The following is a 23,347-nucleotide window of genomic DNA, read 5'->3' on the forward strand; positions in this document are numbered from 1 at the left end:
GGTTAAAGCACAACACTATGACACTCTCCAAATTCACTGCAGCACAAGTTCGATCCCCGGCCTGGGAGCTGACACATGTGGCATGGCAGACCTCTCCTGACCCACCTGCTGCTCCCCTCAGCAGTGTATTTCAGTCAATCTGCCTGTCCTGTTCCTCACTATGTCTCTGGTGAGTCCTCTCACCCCCCACACCTCTGGCCTGCATAAATAAATAAATCTTTAAAAAAAAAAAGAAACCTTAGATAAGTGAAAAGCAAAAGCAAGAACAAATATCCCATCTTAGTGCCTTATATGCTCTTAGTTAAGATAAAATGAAAGTGTCTTCAAAAGGAATCTTTCCTATGAACATAAATAGAAACAAAACTAAATCCCCAAATGTGCTCATGAGTATATAAAGTGCAGATTCCCAAGCTGCCTTCAATGGCTAAAAGAAAGGTGTTTGACACAGCTCACAGTTTCCTTCCTTGTTTTTGTTTTATTTTCTTCAAGGGAGAAAAGTATTTTTCATTAATCTTTTGAACACAATCACTATAATATTTTATATTTACCTTAGTAGTAAATGCAATTCATAGCACTTTTAGAACTTCACAATTTCATGGCTAAGGTTCTGATTAAGATAACATAGTTATCAACTTAGGGAAACTTTCTAAAAATTTAAAAGCAGCCCAACTTCTTTCAGGCTAATATTAATGACCAAGACTGTAATGACTATCACTGCTACAGCCTGAGTTTGATTCCTGCCAGGAAGTTAACCCACACGGGGCATGATAGCCCTCTCCTGTCTCACCTGCTGCCCCCTCAGCAGTGTATTTTAGTACACTGCTCTCCACTTGGTTGCTCTCCACCATGTCTCAGGTGAATCCTCTCACCCCCCACACTTCTGGCCTGCATCCTGGTTTTTCTATGCAAAAAATAAAATAGGTTGTGTGGGGAAAATAAAAAAGAGCAGGCCCTCAGGTTTTATCCTTTTCAGTATGTTGTTGAGTATATGAGCTGGATTATTGGCCTATCTTCAAAACTAGACTGATAAAATATGTACTTTATTACTTGCAGAGCTTAATAGTCCACTCACAGATGAAATGCTCTATCGATCTCTACAAAGCCTGCCAAGTATATACTTGCAAGGAATGAACATCATGGTTGGATCTTTATTACATTTTTATTTTCTTCTAATGGTGTCTGCAGATTTGCAGGGGTTCTTATTGTGATGTTATTTTCATTTAATGGAAGAGATATTCTTCTTCAAATCTTTCTAAGAAAACTCCACAAGAGAAAGCTGGATGAACAATATTTTAAATTAGAAGATGAAGAAGTTGGGGCCCTCTGGTGGTGCAATGGGTTAGTAAGCGCAGCGAGGGCAGCACTGTGACTAGCCTCATCCGCCTAGGAGCAGCTTAGAGCCCCACTGGGGAGGTGACCCACAAGCCGCAGACCTCTCAGGCCTCTCCCACTGCTCCCACTGCTCCCCTCAGCAATGTACTTCAATCTGCCATGTGGGTCACCTCCGGGACGGGGATCAAACTCATGCTGAAATGGCTTTAGCTCCTTAGTGCTGTGCTTTAGGCCGCTGCACCACCTGGGAGGGCCCACATAGAGACCTTTTTGCACTGTGGTTAAGGGCACCGATGATGGAATCCATAGTGGGGTGTGGACTGCATAGTTTGGCTTCCTCTTTTGCTACTTGCAAGTAATGTGATCTTGGCCATGTTATATCACTTCTCTGAGCTTTAGTTTTTTCTTATCTGCAAATTGTTCCCATGGTACTCAAAGAGTTGATACGAAAATGACTATGTGAAGCACTCAGAATAGAGCCAGGTATAGAATCTGTTATCAAATTCAATTGTGGTCCATATGTAGTCAATCTCAGATTACTTTGCTGAGTTAATTCTTTGCTATTGGATAAATGGAGATTCATTAACATTGTGAGATTATTTTCTCCTCCATTTTTACATATTTTCTTTCATCCTTCTATTAATAACTAGAAGAAAGCTAAGGATACAGACTCTGAAGTTCTGCTTTCACTCTAATTCTTAAAAAAAAAAAAAGACTTATTTATGCATCCAAAACTGGGGTAAAGGCCAGAGGTGCAGGGGCAGTGAGAGGCTTCACCAGAGACAGACAGAGTGGGGACCAGAACAGACAGACTGATGAAGTACACTGCTGAGGGGAGCAGCAGGGGAGACAGGAGAGGTCTGCTGCGCCGTGTGGGTCACCTCTGGGGATCAGGATTGAATGAACTCTCACTGAAGCAGCTGCGGCTAGCTTGTAGTGCTGCGTCCTAACCCATTGTGCTTGCAGGGAGGGCCCTCACTCCAATTCTTATCTTGGCTCTGCTGCTTCTGTTTTGCAGACTAGGTTAGTCGGTGAACAGGCACCGTTAGTTACCAAAAAGGAGTTCGCTTTTGTTGAACTCATGCCTGGCGTATAATAAGGATAAAAAACTGTCTAACCATAAAGGAAATTAGGAATTCTATGTCATGTATGAATCCTATGCCAGGAAATCGTAGGAATGGAAGTTGTATCTCTCATCTGTCCCTATTTATGATCTAGCAGATGCACCTTTAGCAGTGAATTAAATTTGTGTGATAACCATTTCCAAGAAAAAATGCTTCCCACTCTCCATGCAATTATCAGTAATTGACTAGAAATTGCTAGCCTTATACTAATGATAGTGGTTGCACTCTGCTGAGCATTCTATAAACCCCAAGAGCATGTGATTGAGCTAGAATGAAATGTCTCTGATTTACACAGAACAGAGACCACATTGCTTTATCAGGCAAGAGAGGACCCATGTGGTGATCTACAATAATTAATCAATGAAGAAGCAAGCCTGGAGACCCCTCTCCAAGATCAATCTTCATTTAATTTTTAGCCCAAGGCTTCTCTCTCTTTTTTTTTTTTTATTCATAATCACTGAAGCACTGTAGAAACATATCTTTAAATATCTGGAGTGTGACTCACTTTGTTTTATTACAATATGGTATTTGCGTGTGTGCAATGAAACTGTAAGCAAGAACTTATAAATTTTAGCTATTCCTCATCCCCCCCCCCCCCAGTAAACTTATGATATATTTGTGTAAAACACAAATCATCTTCCAGGAGATCCTTGGAGGAGAAGAGAGAAGCCCTGTGATTTACTTAGTAAACATTTTTTTCATCATTTAAAGGATGCAGCAAGGCATGTTAATGGAATAATAGCAGTCTTTATATGACTGGACTGAGGTACACTCACCCTGTTTGCAAATGACGTGTCTATGTGAGATACTTGAAAACAGCAAAAGGCATGATGGCATCCATCTAACCTACTCCCAAATATGAACGAACATTCATCCAAGTCAGTAATATTATGTTTTGTGAAGCAAAATAAAATTTCACATATTAACTCTATTTTAAGGACCTACCAAAAAGAATTAAAAAAAAATTTTTTTGAGGGATCTCCCTGGTGGTGCAAGGGATTAAATCTCAACACTATGAAGCTGTCTGAAGCCCCTGAAGCATGAGTTCCATCCCCTGCTGACCATCACTACACAGCAGACCTCTCCAGTCTCACCTGCTGCTCCCCTCAGCCTTGCATTTCAGTCAGTCTGCCTGTTCTGCTCCCTACTCTCTCCCTGGTGAGTCCTCTCACCACACCCCAACCCCGCCACACACCAGTTCTTCTACGCATAAATAAGTCTTTTAAAAAATTATTTTTGAAATAATTTCCATCTTAAGTTACTGTTTTTAGGTACATAAATTTATTTGGTTGTAAGAAGAAATTACTGTCTTATGATTTAGATATTTTTTAGGATCTTAAAGCTTTATGGTAACAATAAAATTAATTGGAAATCAGTGATGAGTGCTCATAAGCAAGCCATATTTCTAATTCATCTTTCTTTTGTTTATATCCAGGGAGATTTCTGGCCTTTTCTCCAGGCTCTGTTCAAATCAATACTCTTTTTTAAATCTGGTTTGTGTTGTCCTAATGGAATTTCTTCTGACTGGAATTGACCCAAGGTGAATGTATGTAATGGTCTCAGCTGGAGCAAAAGGTATAACAGGCTTACATGATTATATACTTCTGATAATTATATAAATTCTCTACAAATGGATTTTTTAAGTGATATGAATTTTATATAACATAAAATTAACCATTTTAAAGTGAACAATTCCGGAGCATTTAATATCATAATATTTGCACATTTCCATCTATATCTAACTCCAAAATATATTACCATCACTCCAAAATAAAATCTCGGATCCACTGAACTTATTCATATCTTTACTATTGTAATTAAACTGTCCCTTCTCTCCAGGCCTGGTAACTACCAGTTTGTTTTCTGTTCCAATGATTTTAAAAGATACTTTTAAAATTGTTTCATGTTTGCCTTCCAACTCATGAAGGGCAGTTATGTGTTCCCTGATTGTGTTTACAATTCCCAAAACTATATATGATTTGCATAATCTCTACTTTCCAGACAGTTTTTCAAATTTTGTGCCCCTCCCTTTTATTTTATTTATTTTTACATCATTCTTCATTTTGTGCATTTTTCCATCTCAGTTGTAATCCCCATGGGCTTCCCACCACCAAGTCACCTGTGTGCCATCACCATAATCCAGTGTACTCGTTCCTCCCCAGACCCTTTCTTCAATTCAGTGAGGTAAATTCTAAGTATCCTGGATATTGTCTTTTAAGGAAGTGTTTCTGTAATATTCTCTTGTTTCTAGGCCCTTTGGCACTGAGCTACAGAATTCTTTTTCAAAATTATTATTTTTTAAAGATTTATTTATTTATTTGTGCATACACAACTGGGGTACAGGCCAGAGCCTCAGGGGCAGTGAGAGGCTTCACCAGAGACAGAGTGGGGAGCAGAACACGCAGATCGACCAAGTACACTGCTGAGGGGAGCAGCGGGCGTGTCAGGAGAGGTCTGCTGTGCCATGTGGGTCAGCTCCAGGACAGGCGGGGATGAAACTCATGTGGAAATAGCTTTCGATTCTTAGTGCTGTGCTTTAACCCACTGCACCACCAAGAAGGGCCCTCCCTGGTGGTGCAACAGGTTAAAGCACAGCATTATGGGGCTGCCACAGCCATTGCAGCATGGGTTCAGTCCCCAGTCAGGGCGGTGACCCACTTCACAAGGCGCAGCAGACCTCTCCTGACACGCCCGCTGCTCCCCTCAGCAGTATATTTCAGTCAGTCTGCCTGTCCTGCTTCCCACCCTGTGTCTGGTGAAATTCCTCACCCCCCCCCCCACCCCACACACACTTCTGACCTATACCCAGTTCTGTATACATAAATAAACAAATCTTTTTTAAAATAATAATTTTTAGCAGGAATAGAGGTGACCACTCAGAGTTGCATCGGTGCAAGCTGAGTTTGGAGCTGCCGCCAGCCGCCCCAATCCAATGCCAGAAGCAGCAGGGTTAGGAAGTCAGAGAAGACCAGATTTTGGCTAATGGGACCTGGGGCTGCTCGTGTTTCTGTGACAGTGAAACCTGGTGAGGAAGGGGTGAAAAGGGGGATGAGAAGGTATTGAGTTCCTCAAGTGAGGGGACTTGCTTGTAAGTAGTCAACATGGGAGAGGAAAAGGAGCATTACTGAGGCAGACAGGAAACCAGGGCTCAAATTTCAGTTCTGCCACTTCCTGTGTAACTGACAATAGGCAAGGGTCTTACATTTGTCATTCTGAAGCTCCATCTTTTCATTTGTAAAATTGTGTGTAGAATGGGGGGTACCCCAGGACCCCCAAACCTGCCATCTGTCACATACACAGAGACAAAGCAAACACTTAGTATGAAAGAACTTCAACAAGATAATGTGCAGAGAAGAAAGGATAATAGTTTCCCAATAAACATGTAAAGTTATCCATTCCCTGGTGGGAAATACCTCCAAAAATCTAAGGCACATTCTGATGGGGAACCCTAGGAAAGAGACAAGGCAAATTTGGGGCAAAAAGAGCAAAATCAGTGCAAGTCAAGGTAAACAGATGCCAATGTCAGCCGCCCCTGGATGGCACACTCATGTCTCCCCGAGTCTATCTTCACATTTCCACACCACATGTGTGCTCCAGGTTCCCAATCCCTTGGTTCAAGCCCAAAGCCAAGAAGCAAGCAGGCCCTCTTTCTTTATATGCCTCTAATGCACGTGCCTGCTTGTTTCTTCCAAGTCCCCTTGCCACTCAGCTCCATCCTGCATTAGGTGGGGCAGGGAACCTGGAACCCCCTTTCTTATGGAGATCACACTGTGACAAAGAGTGTAAAACACTGCCCCTAAAGAGTGGCTGTGAGTTTAAATGAGATAATGCTGTATTTACTGCCTACGATGGTGACTGACACAGTAAATTGGGACTGAATAAATCATAGCCACTGTTAATAAGTCTCTCTGGATCTCATTGCTTGGTGACTGAAAGTTGTCCTGGATATAATCAGCCTGGCTTGCAGAAGGTTTCGCCACAACCCACTCTCACTTTGTTGTACTGATCTGTTCTAACAGCGGCTGTGGCAGCTTCTTCCTCTTCTCGGTGCCTAATGATTATGAACACCATATTTCTCATGTTACTGTCATTGTTCTGATTTAACAATTTATAAGTGCCCTAAGATGTTTTTAAGGTCTTTTTTTTAAATAAATAAATTTATGGCAATTAGCAGCAAGTCATTAAAAGTAAGAAAAAGAAATTAGAGCCAAAGATTATGTAATGGAAAAGAATCCATTAACCAAATGTATTCTTAGAAGCAACAACTATTGTTGATGTTGCAAACCCATCTATTGACTTTATTGTTCCTTAATAAACCCTAAAAGATATTTTGATCATTGTTATTGCACAACCAACAGATTTCCTTTTACCAAAGTCGCATTAATTATCTTTGAAAGGCAGACAAGTGCCCTTAGCCAGAGGGACCAAGAATAACGATATTGCTCAGGACACAGCAAGCTCCAGCTTGACCAGCATTATCTGAGTCACATCTATATATCCCCTCATTTGTACTCTTCGTTCTGGAAGTTGGCATGGCATTAGAGATTTGCCATTTGATCCATGAACTTCTGGACACCAGAAGTAAGTAATCATAGAGAAGGCAGTTCCTTAAATCTGTACAAAGTTTGGTGTTTGTATTTTTCTAGGAAAAGCATTCATACCTTTCTCCAGTGGGGTCTATAATCCAAAAGAGATTAAGAATCATTCCAATGGAGGAAAATTCCCTGACTACTACCTTTTTCTACTTAAACACCTAGGTTTGCAGAAGTACAATCAGAGAAGGAATTTCAAAGAAGATTCTTAGGTTTATGAAGGACTTTTAAATCAGGTACATTTTGCTAGTTCATTCTCAGACATAACCAAGTGAAATAGTTAAATCTTTGTCCAGGCACAAAATGCATTGTCTTTCATTGACTGATTTGGCTTCCCTACCCCCTGCTGGGAACTGTCCACTTAAGTGTGTGATGTGCTTCAGACCAGACAGTCTTTTACAAATGCCCCAAGGCTTTGGCAAAGAAAACAACCAAATGAGGATTCACAGAGCAGAGAACACATGATTTCTGAATTTGGGGAGTAGTTGTCTCATTGAACCAAAATAGTGCTTCTCTCAGCTGCAGTTGTAAAAACCACAGAACACAGGTTATGTTGGTGAGATTCATGTGACTTTTAATTATCTTACTAATGCTTTACAGTAAGTATAAGGAATAAAGACAGAGATGGGTACAGGAAAAGAGAAAAATATCTTTCAATTTCTTTGAGCTATTGAAGCATGTGCTAAGGTAAAAACATTCAGTAAGAGCATCATGTCCTTATCACCACTGTGCTCTTAGTGGAGACTGATGACAGACACATGCCAATTCTTCATCTCTGCTAGAAGTGGCTGCTGGCAGAGAATAAATCCTCTGCAAACCTGGCACATGTGGAAGTCTAGGCGATGCAGCTGCTACATGGCGGGGGCAGAGCGGGGCAGAAGCAGCTGACTCTCCTGAACCTGCTTCCTAGCATGCGAGCAGGAACACGCGTGTGCCTTCTCTGGTCTACGTGTCCTTCCTCTCCCTCAGGGAAGGAGACCCCCACCAACAGTGCAGTAATGGGAAAACTGTTGGGCAAGGCTCTTTTAGAAAAGAGAAAGATTTCTTTTTTATATTTGCTGGTGGTTGACTGACCAGAAGTAGCTTTTACTTTGGGCAGCAGCACGATGTTTTTGTAATTAAAATATCCTACACTTAGCACTCTTAGAAGGCATAGGAGAGTGGCAACAAGGCCTCTTTAGGGCAAGGAGAGAATTTTGATATGAATTCTAAGGGTGAGGGCATAAACAGCTAATTTTATATCACCACAATAAACTGACACAGATAAGTGAGACCTTGGTGTTTTCCATTCAAATAAATACTCACCTCTTCTAGCTTTTACTACTAAATCTATGGTCAGTTTAATCACAGTTTGGGATGACTATTACTGTGCATCTAAAATTAAGGTAAAAAGCTACATTAATGTTTTCTAATTAAGTGACTTTGAATAATATGAAAGCCTAAATCTAGGGACTCTTCATTGTTGGTTGGAGCAACCATTGAAACTTACCATTGCCATTTTTTTAACCTACAGAAATAGAAGGATATGAAATGGGTAGGGAGAAGTCATTACATGAATCATAGAAAGGGTCAACATGCGTCTAACTTTACCCATTGAGCAAAGAGAACTAACGGGGTAAATTCTTTTGAGAAAAATCTAAATGCATTTAAAAGGGAAAACTACTACACTCACTTTTTTTTTTTTTTTTTTTAAGGATATATGGAGTAGAGGGGACAGGAAGGAACACGTCCATTAAACAAACCTCTATCATTTGTGGGGCAGTTTTATCAGTGTCCTTGGGTGTGGACCATTGGTTTATCTTTGGCAGTGATCTTATGTTTTAGGTGTTGAAAGTGAGATTACACAGCTGGGTAATAGCTGGGTACAGTGAGTGGATACAGATTTTAATCTCAATTCACAGCAAATGACAATGATCACAGATTTAGCACCTTAAATTTGTACTTCCTCTGTACCTGAATCAGCCATCGCTGTGAAGCCTGAGCCTTAGGTGAGAAAGGTGAACTCTTAGATAACTCTTCCGTGATTGCTCTAGGATAGCAGTTTGCTCCAATCTAAGGGGTGTTTTCCTATTAGAGAAAGTGTTGAATACTAAATGCAAGACTGAAGCTTTGAAAATGTTTTACAGCAGTGACATGTATTTTGGTTTAGGAATTGGCTGTTTAACAAGTCAAATGCATATTATCCCCTCTAAGCATGAACTTTTTTTATGCAACAGAATTATATTTTTTGGCTTGTAATGCTGCTTTCTTCTATATTTGTTTTCTCGATTTTCTTAGTAGCTACTGCTGTCTCCTCCAATATTTCTTCAAAACTTTCCTCTATCTGGGAGGTTTTCTTAGAGACTGCCTTAGAAGCCTCCTCCTCTTCCTCCTTCTCCTTCTTAAGAGAGAGCCCAGTGGATGAGACCTTGGAGGTTGTAGAACTGAGAATTCTGGGTGGGAGAAGATAACCTGGATTGGGAAGTGGATTCAACCCTGAAATGCTTAATCCACTGGCGCTGAAACGTGTCTCTTCACCTTCCAGCAGTTTCCTGTAAATCCAACAGAGAAAAACTTTTAGGAAGTTAACTTGCAACATTTTTTTTTTCTGACTTGCAACATTTTTAAAAAAGAACTCTCCAGGTAGGTCCTGTGCACTTTAGAACTATTCTGTAAGATTTCATAGTTTCTTCATGAGACTGGCACCAATAAATACTGAATTACAGACTTGGAGTTTACTTGCATTTGCACATATATGTCTGATGCATGTATGTGTGTCTGAAAACAACATACACACCCGTTAGCACCAGCTGTATTTAAAGTACAGGGGAACTCTATCCTATTCACAAATATATTAAAAAAAAAAAAGTGTAATGGCCTCACTACACTCATTTTTGGCTCTTAGGAGTCTATAATGCTCTAAGGAGAAGCAACTTTGCTAATTCACACCTTAAGTGCAATAAGGATAAGGAGGTGAAAAATCCACAAAAGAGGAAAGAATTGCTTAATTCAGCCTGAACTTGAGATTTGTACTTCATCAATGTATAGGATAATAAGGGAATGGAATGGGATTGAATCTGAGCTCTCCCATTTACTAGCACTGTGATTTTGAGAAAGTTATGATATCAATATGGGGCTCAAGTTTCCTTATGTGCAAAATGGGAATTACATGATCTGATGCCTAGATAATTCATGTGTAATAATGAATATGGTGTATGGCACATGGCAGTCATTCAAAATAGCTGCTCTTATTATCTAAAGGACTTCAATGCTGCCTTGACTAAGAATCCAGAGGGATACCTTACCTATTAAGACTTTCTATTTGTATAAATCCTATTTTTAGAGTCTGGTGGATTTTATTTCAGACTCTGTGTACTCACCTAATCTCCTTATATCCTTGCAAAGGGAGGTGGAGTACTCCAAGAGTAGTAAAATAAAGCTGGGCTGTCCAAATTGAGGGACAGAGGGTATGCTGACCTAGAAGGGGCCACTGGTATTTTTCCCCATCCCACCTTACCATTAGAAGTTGGAAAGACTAGAACCACATATCTGGGTAGTATTACCCGGGGTGACTGGCTCAGCTTGAGTGAGCATTCCCTTTGAAAGTACCTGTAAGCTGCTATCTCAATGTCAAGAGCCATTTTGACATTGAGCAAGTCCTGGTATTCCCGAAGGTGGCGTGCCATCTCACTCTTGGTGTTTCTCAGATCATTCTCCAGCTGCCCAATGCTATCCTGAAAATCAACACATCCAAAAGGTGTGGGCCAAGCCAGACAGAAACTTAATGAGATTTATACAAAGGAAGAATTCTCAACTCTGAATATACATTAAGATGCCCAGTCATGCCACGCCCCATTCACTCAGCTCAAATTCTGTTTCCTCTGTTCAGGGTTGAGGTCTCAGTACTTGCCTTTCCCAGGAGGTTGGATGCAAGGTGAGAGTTGGGAGCTCCTGCCACAGGCACATGGTTTTCAACTGAACACCAGGTAGAGCTTTCCGATTTGTTTATGTGCCTTCACTCCCTTGTATCTTGAATTGCTGTAGCCTAGTTATTGCATTTTCTTTCCAAAACCTAATGCCTCTGGTTAAGAGATAAGATTCATAAAATTCCAACTTTCAAAAGCATGGAGAAGGCAGCAAATAAATCTTCTCTACCTCTATTTGTTTTGATGGTTTCCAGAAAGTCTGCTACTCAGTTATTTACTAAAAGTATTTTACATGATAGATAAGAAGAATGACTTCATAGAGCTTTTTAAAAATCCAAATGGGCACCTTCCTGCTTGTGCAAAGGATTGTCTCAACACTATGAAGTGGCTGCAGTCACTGCAGATCGAGTTTAATCCCTAGCCAACAAGCTGACCACATGGTAAAGCAGACCTCAACTGTCTGTCCTGCTGCTCCCCTCAGCAGTGTAGTTCAGTCAATCTGCCTGTTCTGTTCCCTACTGTCTCATCTCCAGTGAATCCTGTTCTGCTCCCCACTGTCTCCTGTACCTCTAGCCTACACCCCACTTTTGTGCACATATTTAAATAAATCTTTCTTTCTTTTTAAGATTTATTTATACAGAACTGGGGTACAGGCCAGAGGTGCAGGGGCAATGAAAGGCTTCAGCAGAGACAGAGTTGGGAGCAGAACAGGCAGATCTATGAAGTACACTGCTGAGGGGAGCTGCAGGCGGGTCAGGTGAGGTCTGCCATGCCATGTGGATCTCCTCCGGGGGGGCCGGGAATTGAACTCATGCTGAAGTGGCTTTAGCTTCTTAGTGCTGTGCTTCAACCGGCTGTGCCACCAGGGAGGGCCCTAAATAAATCTTTCAAAAAAATCCAAATGGCAGACCAAGATAATGTTTTTCATTTTAAAAGAAACTAAATTAATGAATAGTTTTTCTCCAAATTCTTCCAGGTACACATCCGAGCATAAAAGAACAGTACCTTTAAATCTGTGATTCTTGAACACTGAGGAGGATGTTTTTTTTAACACAGAAAATCTTATTTCTCACCTGCTTAAAATCCTCCAACAACCATGGCATAAAGTCCAAGCTTCTCAGTATGGCCTGTATGCTCCCCTTGCTCATTGTATTTCAGATACTTTTCTCTGTTCTTCCTCAAGCTTAGCAAATTCATTGATGTCCCAGACTTGTGGGGTTTGCTATTAGCTCTGAAATGCTCTCTACAGGGTCTTTACATGGCTCGGTGTCACAGAAGACAATTTGAATTTTGCTGCTTAGAAAGATCTCCCCCAGCATCCAATGCTCTTCACACCAATCTAGCCCATTCTGTTATGTCAAGCCAGAGCACCTGCTAGCCCATGAAGAAACAGTGTGAAAACTAGGAAAAGCCATGTCCAGTGGGAGGGCAGATTAGGAAAAACAAAAAACAAAAAAACAAACATAACTTGAAAGTGGCTATTAATTCTTAGCTCTTAATATTATCTGAAATAATTTTCACTTATTAGCTTACTAGTTTATTTTCTGCCTGCTTCCTTTCTGGCAGGGCTTTTCATCCTTGGCACTACTGACAGTTAGAGCAGGATGATTCTTGGTTGTGGGGGTTTGCTGGGTGACATCTTAGGATGTTTAGCAGCATCCCTGACCTCTACCCTTCCCTCCTACTTGTCACAACCAAAAATATCACCAGGCATTCCTATACATCTCCTGGGGGGCAAATTCCTTCTGTTAGAGAACTACTGCTCTAGATTGGGATTAATATAAAAACAGGACTCTGTGTCTAGAAGAAAGACATGAAGCCCAGAGCTTTGTACAATGCACACTGTAGATGCACAGTTATTGAATGAATGATGCTACAACATAAGTGCTCTTTTCTTATGTTCAAAAGATGTAAGCAACTAGCTCGTAAAATTCAGCTGCAATTTTGTTAACACGAATAGCATAGTGATTAATGAGATGATATAAATAAACAAATCAGAAACCTCAGGAATACTGTAAGTACTGAGACCTTGTAAATGCACTTGTGTGAGGGATGATGAAGTGCAGAGCTGATACCTCAGGAGGTGGGTGAAACTTCCAAATCAGGATATTCTGCGGCAAAAATTAAAATTCATACCATCTACCTGTTCTATAATTATTGACAGGAATACTGAGAAAAGAGACTCAATTGAATGATAGGTACAGGGTAAGGAATAATAAACAGTGGGAGGAAATACCTGTTACACTGGGCAGTGATGAAAATTGTTCAGTGTGTTGAGAAGTCATGAAGGCTTGGTAAAAAAAAGAATTTTTACCAAAAAATTTTACTTGATGGTCGCTATATGATTTTAGACTAACCTATGAATAAATCAGCTAATGATGCAGTTGGGAGGACAAACAACATTACTGAGGTGAGGGGGGAAACAAACGGGAGAAAGAGGAGAAAGTATTTTCATTATGCAAACAAGCAGAGATGTTAAATGAAACAGAAATTCAATAACATGAGGAAGGCTTCATTTCTTGCCTTGGTACAAACATACAACATACCTCAGTTTCCTTTATTTTAGTTTCTTCAAAGCTTACATTTTTGCACATGGAAAATCATACTGTTTATTCTTTTCTGAGCTGTTCTGAAATGCTCATGTTAGGATTCCACTTGAATGCCCCTCACATCATATGATAGCAATAATAAAGATAACGAGTCTATTGCCTGTTAGATTAGATAACGGGCATAGGAACAGTATGTGGCACACTGAGCGCCTCCATGTTAGTGATTTTTTTATTGTTGTTCATGTCATACCATGCGACATTCTACCTTTTTAATGATATGGGCAAGTTAATTATGAACTCTCCCTACAGCTCCCTAGATAACTACAACTAATATTGGTAGTAGGAGGCACATCCCTTAAAGCATCAGGTTTTTAAAAAGTCATAATTTTGAATAAAAACCTAAAGTAGTTTATGTCACCCTTAATTTGGACATCAAATGTAGCACTTTCTCAGCAAGTAAGGGAAATGATAATGATAAATTATTTTTCTGTAATTTGGTCATGTCTTTTACCTGGTAGGTCAAATGAGTATTTCAGGCTCTTTGTTTCTACACTAACTGGCCCCAATATCAGTGTTTGAATTAGTGTAATTAGTGCTCTTTATTATTTTTATTTTTCATCCTGAAGGTTGAACAGATCTGTTGCTACCCATTCTTGATAATAATGTCTGACTCCAGGTCTCTGTTTTGTCTTCAGCACATTTGTGATTCAAATAACAAAGTGCTGTAGAGTCAAGTAAAGTAGGAATGAACAGGCTGGGGCATCAGAGGGGCAAATTTCCCAAGACACTATTTAGAGACAGATGTTTTGGGTCTTTAGTAGGTTCCTGAGGTCCTTTTTAAAAATTTTGTTCACACACACACAAAAATTGTTCACAGTTGAATATTCTGAATAAAAGGTTGTTGGGGAGCTGAGTTCTGGATGGGTGAGAAATTCTTGAATTGTCATGTTACACATTTCACATGTCCATTTTATGGATCAGAGTGGACAAAATGCATGACTGTGCTCCTTGCCGGAGGAGTGGTCTGACTGCTGACCAATGCTCTCTTCTAAGCCTCCTCTTTGTTTGCATTCCCTTCCCCACCCCAGGCAGTGTCTTGCATTGCCCTTCAAAAGCCCTGCTAAAGATGGCCTCCAGCTCGGAATCTGAGCAGAGCGCTGCAGTCTGCCCCCTCCCCCCACCACGCAGCTGCTGCTAACATAACCTGAGGGGATGGGAAACGGGAAAGAGGTGCTCCAGCTCCAGCTGGGGTCTCTCCCAGAGTAGCTAAGGCTGGTGCTTAGCATCTTTGTCTGGGTTTGGAAAAATGGAGGAAAGAACTGGCCACACTAGCATCTGCAGCAAGAACAATAATGACAAACATGCTGTGAATTCCATCACTTTGGGGGGCCCCAAGCAGGTACTCTAGCTAGTGCCATGAATCTGACTGTGAGGGAGGCTGCCATCCAGAATGACTTCTGCAGAAGAAAGTTAGGTGGAAAAAGGCTTTTTTTACAGTGGTCTACCCATCAGGTCACAGTGCATGCCTTACTCTCCCTGCTTGCTTTATCCCATCTTTTCCCCTACTATGCTTTAATAGCTTGCATTATATATAATCTCTGTTAGCAGGCTTTACACTGGAAAAAATGATTTTTCTCAGTGAACCCGAAAATCATTCTCATGCATGATAAGATGTAGAATTTTTATTGGAAACATGTGTTCCTGGGTCCCATTCATGAACTACTGAATCCGTATCTTTGAGAGTGGGCTTAAGAATAATTTTTTAAGCCCTTGAGTGACTGTGGTATATCAGTGGGTTTAAAAATCACTAGTTCCAATTTATTTCAGTAAACTAGCTATCATGGATGCCCAGGTGGCAATACAAAGAGCTAGAGAGGGGTAAAAATTAAACGGAGACAAAAAGCACATAGAAGAGTTTAAAAGACCAAAGGTAGTTTTTTTTTCCCCCTTGAATTCTAATTTCAGAAATGGATCTATCAAGCTATAGATTGATATGTAGCCACTGCCAACCCCAATCGCCAAGGGACCAGCCCCTTGCAGCTATTTAATTAGGCTCTATTCTAATATCATGCTGGAGAGAGGAAGGCACTCTTGGCTCAACTCCCTGGAGGGCATTAACTAATGACTTTCTTGATTGTTCAGCAAGGTCTTTCAAGGAAAGCTTCAGCTTTCCAAGACTGACCATAGTACAGGTCAGGGTCCCGGGTACACATTAAGAGCCTTAGGAACCTCAGACAGCACTGGGACTCTAATGTGGTGAAGCACTTATACAGGAAGCATAACTGTCTTGTGTCAGAAATGTAGAAGGCTTTAGCTAAGGCTGCACTTGACAGGGTAGCGCTTCAAATTTCTCCTGTTGCCTGATTCATACTCCCTCAGACACCATTGTGCTTGTACTTACTATGTCACCTTGAATCATTCTTCACCCTTTCAAAATGTAATAAGCTTTCTCTCTTTAGATAGGCTGTCAGCTCTCTAGGGTAGGGAAACATGACCTTAATGGGGTCTTAGATGGTGGCAAGCTTGCAAAGGAAAATGGACCTGTCACTAATCTCTTTAGCAGAAGAAAAAGAACAGACTACCATTAATGTAGTGAAAGGAAGGGGGAGGGGTGATAGGGCAAGAAAACAATGGCGGAATGTCACTGTGGAGGAAGCTCCACAGTACTGCTAAGATTGTTAGAAAAGACAGAGGACAGCCCCATGATTTCAGGATCTGCAGTTACAGCTGAGTTGCTCCTCAGCCTTGGGTTCCCAGAAACAGGAAATTGTGCCCTGTTATCTGATATCTTCCACTCCACCAGAAGGTCCACTGAGGCTCTGAGGGCTAAAGCTGATTGGGGGGGGCAGCACTGCAGAGCTGCAGATGTGCAGTTTGTGGTTTTGTTTCCTGCAGACTATGTTTGGATGACCCTTCTATTGTCTAACACTTAACATTTTAAAGCAAAGTCTAAGCAAGTCAGACAATATTGCCACTACTTTTTAGAATGTAGGGCCAAACAGAGATGACATGCTCAGTTCAGATGGCAGCTGTAGGTAAATTATCTCTTTTTTTTTTTGGTAAAAATACTGGGCGAACCTTTCAGAAGACCACCTACATCATTCTTTGAGGCTTCTAGGACATGAAGTCTCATTGACTAAGTGTGACTAATTTGTGCCATCCAGGAGCTAGGCCACATAATGAAAAGTTTGAGTTATAGATTTTGATATGTAATGAAAGTCTTTATTTGAATAGTAATGTAATTCCAAACCAATGAAGATAAAGAAAAGCAAGTTTTCTTCCTTTAACAAAGGGAATAATTCATAATAAACAGCAAATAACCTGGACACCAATAAAATTCTAACTCTGGGCTCAAATAGTACTTTTGAGCTTTCACCACTTTCTTGTTTCTATTTTATTAATGTTCCCAAACCAGACTAACTTCATCAAATGTAATCTTCAATCTTGGTTAGAGTGAAATCATTGCAAGTTTCATTATGATTAGCATTCTAGCCAATGGAGATTTCATTATAGCTAGAGTCTGAACCACACAATACAGATTTCTACACTTTTCCCCCTGCTTCTGTGCCCTTTGTGGTCATTCATCCAGAAACATCCTACATAATAAAACTGAAGAAGCAGTGGCCTTTGTTTGAAAAGGATGAAAAAGCCAATCGATACCTTCATAGGAGTTTACAGACAGGCAAAGATGGAAAAACTAAGTGACCTATCGCAAAGATTTATTTGTGTTTTACTATATAGACTTAGGATGGAAAATGTTAGGAAATAAAGCATTTTTCAAGTGGGACCTCACTGCTGCTGAGCAGATTCAACGGTTTCTATTAAGCGCTAAGCCATCCATGAAAGTGAAAATTAATTCTGTACACATAGTGACCTTTGATTGCAGGTAGTCAAGACTGATGCGTTAGTGTTTACAGAAGGAAAAAAAAATCAAAGGAGTTAATTGCCTAGAGTGTCATAATTGGGACATCAGACTGCAAAGACATCATTTCGCACATCGCTAAATCAGCACCGAGGACAGCGCTCTGGCCGTTTTTCGTTTAGCTAGTGGGTATAGCACTTTCGTTAGGAAATTACCATCAGTAGGTCAACAAGGAAACGTACGTTTGTGTATGTGTGCGGTGTGTGTGCGAGCACATGCGCACACGTGTCAGTTCTATGACTTTCAATCTCTACTCCTTTAAGGGCAGCATCAGTAAAACGTCGAAGGACCCTTCCCAGTAAGGTGCACACGTTTTTCCTTTTCACCCTATAGCAGACTATACCCCCTGCCTATTAATCCCAGGACGCAGAAAAAGCCTATCAAAGTCAACCAAGTAAGCTAGGCAGCCTATACACAGCACAATCAACCAGGAGAAGATGTAACCAAACTCCAGTGAGCTCGCTTCGATTTGGGTGGGGAATTGTTCTTCGGGTGACCAGGGTTTTTATGACCACTTGCTAACAAGAAGGCATGCACTAAATTTGGGACTCCGAAGAACAAAAGCTTAAGGGTTTCTTTGTCTCAAGCAAGGACATAAGCGAGGGGCTGAAAAAAAGAAAGGTCGGACTCCTAAAATCAGCGGTGGAGACCCCAGGGCTTTTCTTTGCCACCACTCCCAGTCGGGGCTGTTCCTGCCTACTAGTTTGTTTCTCCCCTTCAGTCGGGGCTGTTCCTGCCTACTAGTTTGTTTCTCCCCTTCCGCCCCAATTGTGCAGGAGAGCGCATGTATGCATCCTCTCCATGCAGCACTCCAGCCTTTACCTGGTAGCTAGCCACCTCCGCACTATGGCGCTCCTCCAGCTCTAGGATCTGCCTCTCCAAGGACTCATTAGCCCCACGCAGCCCTTCAATCTCGATAGTGCGCGCCTGGAGCTGGCGCCGGTACTCGTGGATCTCCTCGCGGCTGGCCCGAATAGCCTCGGTGCTGCGCGCTGCCTGCTCGTTCAGGTTGGCAAACTTGGATTTGTACCACTCCTCGGCTGACTGCAGATTCTTGGCGGCCAGGGACTCATACTGGGCACGGATCTCCCTCAGCGCCGAACTCAGGTCTGGTTTGGCCACAGCCACGTCCACTTCGACAGCGGCCTGTGACGACGCCTGCAGAGTAGCCAGCAGCTCAGCCACCTCCTCGTCGTGCACCTGGCGGACAAACGCCAGCTCGTCGAGCAGCGACTCTACCTTCTTCTCCAGATCCAGGCGGGCCAGCGTGGCTCCGTCCACGTCGCGCTGCTGCGCCTTTAGGGCGCGCTCTGCACCTTCACGCCCGCGGCTCTCCTCCTCGCAGCGCGCCCTCAGACGCTGCACCTCTTCAGCTAGCCCATCGCGTTCCAGCAGGGCCTGCGCGCGCGCCGAGCTCGCCTCCTCCAGCTGCGCGCGCAGGTCGCGAAGCTCGCGCTGGAAAAGCTCGCCGACGCGCGACGGCTCGGCGTGGCGCTGCCGCAGCGCGGCCAGCTCGGCCTCGAGCGCCCGGTTCTGCGTCTCCAGCTGATGCACCTTCTCAATAAACACGGCGAAGCGGTCGTTAAGGCCTTGCAGCTGCTCCTTTTCGTTGGTGCGGATGATCTTGTATTCGTTAGTGCGCGCGGCCGCCTGGCTCAGGTCCAGTCCGTCGGACGCCGGCGACCGGCGGTAGGCCAGACCCAGGCCGAGAGACGAAGCCGAGGAGCAGGCGGCCGAGGAGGCCACATTACAGCGGGACAGCGACTGCGAGCGGAAGCTGCCCGCGCCGCCAACCCCGGATAGGCGCGAGGACAGGCGCGAGCCATCTCCGAACACCTTGCGGTAGGAGGAGGCGGCGCACAGGTAGTGCTCCGAGCCGAAGCTCATGGTGCCGAGAACAGGTCAGGCGTGCACTTACAGAGGAGAGCGCCAAGGAGAGGTGAGCTAGGCGGGGCGCGGCGAAGCGGTGAGCGCCGGGTTTTAAGGCGCCGGGGTTGGGGCGGCGCATTGAGGGCGGAGCTCCTGCTCGCGGGGAGAGGGAAGGGGGACATCCAGGAGCGGGGGCGGGGAAGCGCAGGGACTGCCGCAGCTGCGCGCGACAGACCTAGGGCACGCCGACAGTACCTTCTGCGTGGGAGTCGCCCCTTGTCCGCAGCCCCCTCCCCAAGGGTCCTTTGGTTTGGAAGTGATTGGAACAGAGGGGAACGTAAAGGACTGAGGTTCCCCACTCGGAAAACACACAACCCCGCCATGTCCCTGGATCCAGTCCTTGGTCCTTTCAGCCCTCCGGGAAGGTTAGAGTTTTCTGGAAGGTGTCCCGTGCACTCTTACCTCCCGCGGGTGAGGCCCTGGTTTTCCTAGTTAGATTAGGGGCTCGCACGGTGAGGCTTTGTCCGCTTTCTCAGCCCACTTGGGGTTCCTTAGGGAAAAGTTGATTACGTCAGATAGCATCTCTTAATCAGGTGTTCTTCTGCAGCTCCCGGAGCGTGCGGGGCGGGAGGCCCTGGAAAAGCCTGCGACGCCCAAAGGAAGAGAGGGGAGGCAGGTGAAGGTTGGGGGCCTGAGTTGCAGAGTGGAATGACGCAGAGGGAGGAAGCGGGAATGACAGCGATAGGCAGAGATTCCCCCTGCCATTTGTATAAGATTTTCTTCCCCTTTACCAAGGTCCCCACAAATTCCATTGAATTACGCTAATTTTAATTCATTTACTTAACTTCTCTGGCCGTGGAGGCATTTGAGATTCTGGCAGTGTAAATCCTCATCTGACTTGCCAGAGTCCCTTTCTGTGGATATCTTGCTTTGAAAAATAGAGGTCTTGCGAACAGATTAAGCACCAGTAGTGCTTTTCATGATTTTGGAATCTTGAAGATGTATGTCTAGGACATACCTAGTCTTCATGGAGCAGGGGGAAACTACCAAAGCAAGTGACTGAAAGAAGGAGAAGGAATCCTATGGCACTTTGGAGTGTGTGTCTTGGCTTTGTGCTTGATGATATGGAAGAGAGTAAGGCCCTGCCACAGCCTGCCCCCTGGTTCTTTATCACAGACCAAGGCCTGAGGCACAAGGACTTCACTTATTTGGATGCAGTAAGACTTGGTAAGATGAAGGACAGAAGAGTGATATTGCTGAATAATTACTTTCTGCTAGTCATTGTGCCAGCATCTTTGCATAGACTTACCTCTTCTGCCCCTTCTTTAAGGTGGCCCTAATCCCCATCTTACACATTAAAAACAGGCTCAGCTACAGCAATCTGCTTAAGGTTACTAGCAAGCAAACTTACATTTTTCCCCCTTACTACATAATTCTATTTCTTAAAGTGATGGGGCTCTTGAAGTGTCATTAATTTCCATGTAGCCAGAATAAGAAAAAAGGGGCTTTAGAAGAATTTTTGGTTAATAACAAGGTACTAGACTGATTCCTAATTGAAAATCAGAAATGTTGGGCTTGGATGTACTTATGAAGCTGTTGGGGATAACAGTGCCTCTCCAAGGTCCTGAAAAATTGAGCAAAGCATGTGGAGGTGCTATATAAACTGTAAAATGCAGGGGGTTAATGTCAAGGGAACACTTTTCTGCATCTGCCATCAACGGGATATGACCAGCGTGAGTTGGGTCCAGTGATGGGATTTCAGGAAACTGTTCACCATATCCTTGCACTGGCTTCCAGATGCCCATTGGGAGAGAGAATACAGCTAAATTGATTGTGGGACCAGGGCCAGGGTAAGTGTGGTTAAATAGAAACAGCCATAGGTAATCAGAAGGTCTTATTTCTGGATGATAGTTCCAATTTCATTTCAATCTCACTGAGGATTCTTAAAAATCAGCAAAATATTCTGGTAAGGGTTTCACTTTTTTTGTCTTGCCATCCTCCTGTAGAAGTAGTATTCCAAATGTAAAACACAGACAGAGGGAAAGAAACTGAGCTCTGAATAAATCCAACAATGGAGTGGTGGCCCTGAGAAGTTAGAATGGACTGCATATGTATATTGCATTTTGTGAACCGTTTACCTGAGACCCCCCCAGCCCCCCCACACCCCCCGGGAATTTAAACCTCCCCTTTCTTGGCATCCTATCACACAGACACAGATGTCTGGCTTTTAAAATTTTAGCACAAAGCAGAGTTACAATGGAGGATCTTGGCCGAATGTCAAACCACAACTCCATCCAGCTGGCAGGGTTTCGTGAGGGAGCATCCTGCCATATACAAGCATTTGGTCTTCATCTTCCTCTAATGTCAGACTCTGGCATTGCAGATTCTTTGGGTGACCATCCCAAGTTCTCCCTTGTGCCACATCCTTTGTGGTCTCTCTGTGGCATTTGGCATTGCTCACCACTCTCCTGGCTTTCAAGTTCTCAGTTATCAACTTTTTGCTCTTTCCTTACCAACTCATTTTTATATATTAGGTCTCTTGGATGCAGAGAGACTCATGGTAAAGTTCTGTCCTTGAGACATCAAGTTTTGATTCCTGGTTCTCTCTAGCCACGAGGCATTAGTTTTTTCATTTGTAAAATTGCAATGAAACTATTCACCTGAGTGATCTCCAAACCTGGCTGATCATTAAAAGTACCTGGGAACTTAAATTCAGATCCCAGGCTTTACCCCAGATTCATTAAATCTTGTTTTACGACCCTTTGACCTACTTCACAGATTACTGTGAGGTTAAAATGAAATTATGTACATAATACAGGCATCACAGTACCAAGGATGTTCAATAAATGGTAGTTATTACATATATTAACTTCTGTAGCTCGTTAGCTTGGCAACTGTTTGCTGAGTGCAAGACCCTAGACTAGATACTAGGACTAAGGCAGATGTGGACTCTGGCTCCTGGGACTGTTATTTTAATGAGTGACACTGAAATTAAACAGCTATTTACCCAGTTATTTGTTACCTATGATTGTGACATGCTTTTAAGTTGCTCTGGTGCATATAACAAATGGTCTGACCTATGCTAGAGATTCCTAAATCTGCTTCCAATTTACATATCCAGCTGCCTGTTGGACATCTCTTTATGGATACTAGCTGGCCTTAAATACCACATATCTAAATATGAATTTATCTTCTTCCTCTCTAAATGCAGTAGTAACCAAACAAAAATTTCCCTCCACTAGAAAACAGGCAACGTTTTACTAAAGGGGGTATACAAATGGCAAATAAGCACATGAAAATATGTTCAACATCACTCACAAGCCATGGGACATGGAAATCAAAACACTGACATACATATATACATACTAAGTGTGTCTGAAACAAATACTGACAAAACCAAGTGCTTTAAGGATTCAGGGTATCTGGATCTCTTATTTGTTGCTGGTGGGGGAAAATGTAAAATGGTACAGTGTTTAATAAACACTTGGCAGTTTATTAAAAAGTTAGCCATGTATTTACTTTGTGACCAAGCAATCACTTAAGTATTTTGCCTAGAAAAATGAAAACATATGTTCACACCAAAAAAATCTGTACATGAATATTCATAGATTTTTAAAAAAGATTTACTTATTTATGCATATAGAACTGGGGTAGAGGCCATAGGTGCATGGGTGGTGAGAGGATTCACCAGACAGCGTGGGGAGCAGACAGGCAGATTGATGAAGTACACTGCTGAGGGGAGCAGCAGGTGAGACAGGAGAGATCTCCTGCGCCATGTGGGTCACCTCTCTGAGTGGAGCTGGGGATCGAACTGGTGGTGAGGCATTTTCATAGTGCTGCACTTTAACCCATTGCATGACCAGGGAGGGCCCTGTTCATTGATTTTTTTTAAATAGTAGACAAAAACTGGAAACAACTGAAATGTCCTTCAACAATGAATGGATAAAAAAGCCCAAAATCATGATATATTCATTCAATGAAATCCTACTGAACATTAAAAAGAATTAATTATTGATGGTAAAATTCAGATGAATTGCAATGGCAATTAAGCTGT

General features: G+C 42.7%; 2 protein-coding genes across 2 annotated transcripts in view; one reads left to right on the forward strand and one right to left on the reverse strand.

The window, feature by feature from the left end:
• Positions 1–7,599: 7,599 nt before the first annotated feature.
• Positions 7,600–19,329, reverse strand: INA (internexin neuronal intermediate filament protein, alpha). Its single transcript, XM_004680473.2, has 3 exons — positions 18,247–19,329; positions 10,637–10,761; positions 7,600–9,579 (listed from the first exon to the last, which is right to left on the reverse strand). The coding sequence occupies exons 1-3, from the start codon at positions 19,309–19,311 to the stop codon at positions 9,267–9,269; spliced, it is 1,503 nt and encodes a 500-aa protein (XP_004680530.1). The 5' UTR covers positions 19,312–19,329; the 3' UTR covers positions 7,600–9,266.
• The window catches only part of NT5C2 (5'-nucleotidase, cytosolic II), a 107,824-nt gene continuing 103,767 nt past the window's right edge, over positions 19,291–23,347 (forward strand). Inside the window, exon 1 of the mRNA XM_012723572.1 lies at positions 19,291–19,363. The gene's annotated coding sequence lies outside the window, so the exon portion shown is untranslated. The remainder of the gene's footprint in view (positions 19,364–23,347) is intronic.

The sequence above is a fragment of the Condylura cristata genome, unplaced genomic scaffold, assembly GCF_000260355.1.
Source record: "Condylura cristata isolate star-nosed mole 26May11 unplaced genomic scaffold, ConCri1.0 scaffold00011, whole genome shotgun sequence".
In the NCBI taxonomy this organism is placed as follows: domain Eukaryota; kingdom Metazoa; phylum Chordata; class Mammalia; order Eulipotyphla; family Talpidae; genus Condylura; species Condylura cristata.

Excerpts from the sequence above, each read along its gene's own strand:
- INA (XM_004680473.2), bottom strand. The coding sequence starts at position 19,311 with ATGAGCTTCGGCTCGGAGCACTACCTGTGCGCCGCCTCCTCCTACCGC. Across the intron at positions 10,762-18,246 it reads CGGAGGTGGCTAGCTACCAG|GATAGCATTGGGCAGCTGGA; the intron begins GTAAAGGCTGGA and ends GTTGATTTTCAG. Across the intron at positions 9,580-10,636 it reads ATTGAGATAGCAGCTTACAG|GAAACTGCTGGAAGGTGAAG; the intron begins GTACTTTCAAAG and ends TTGGATTTACAG.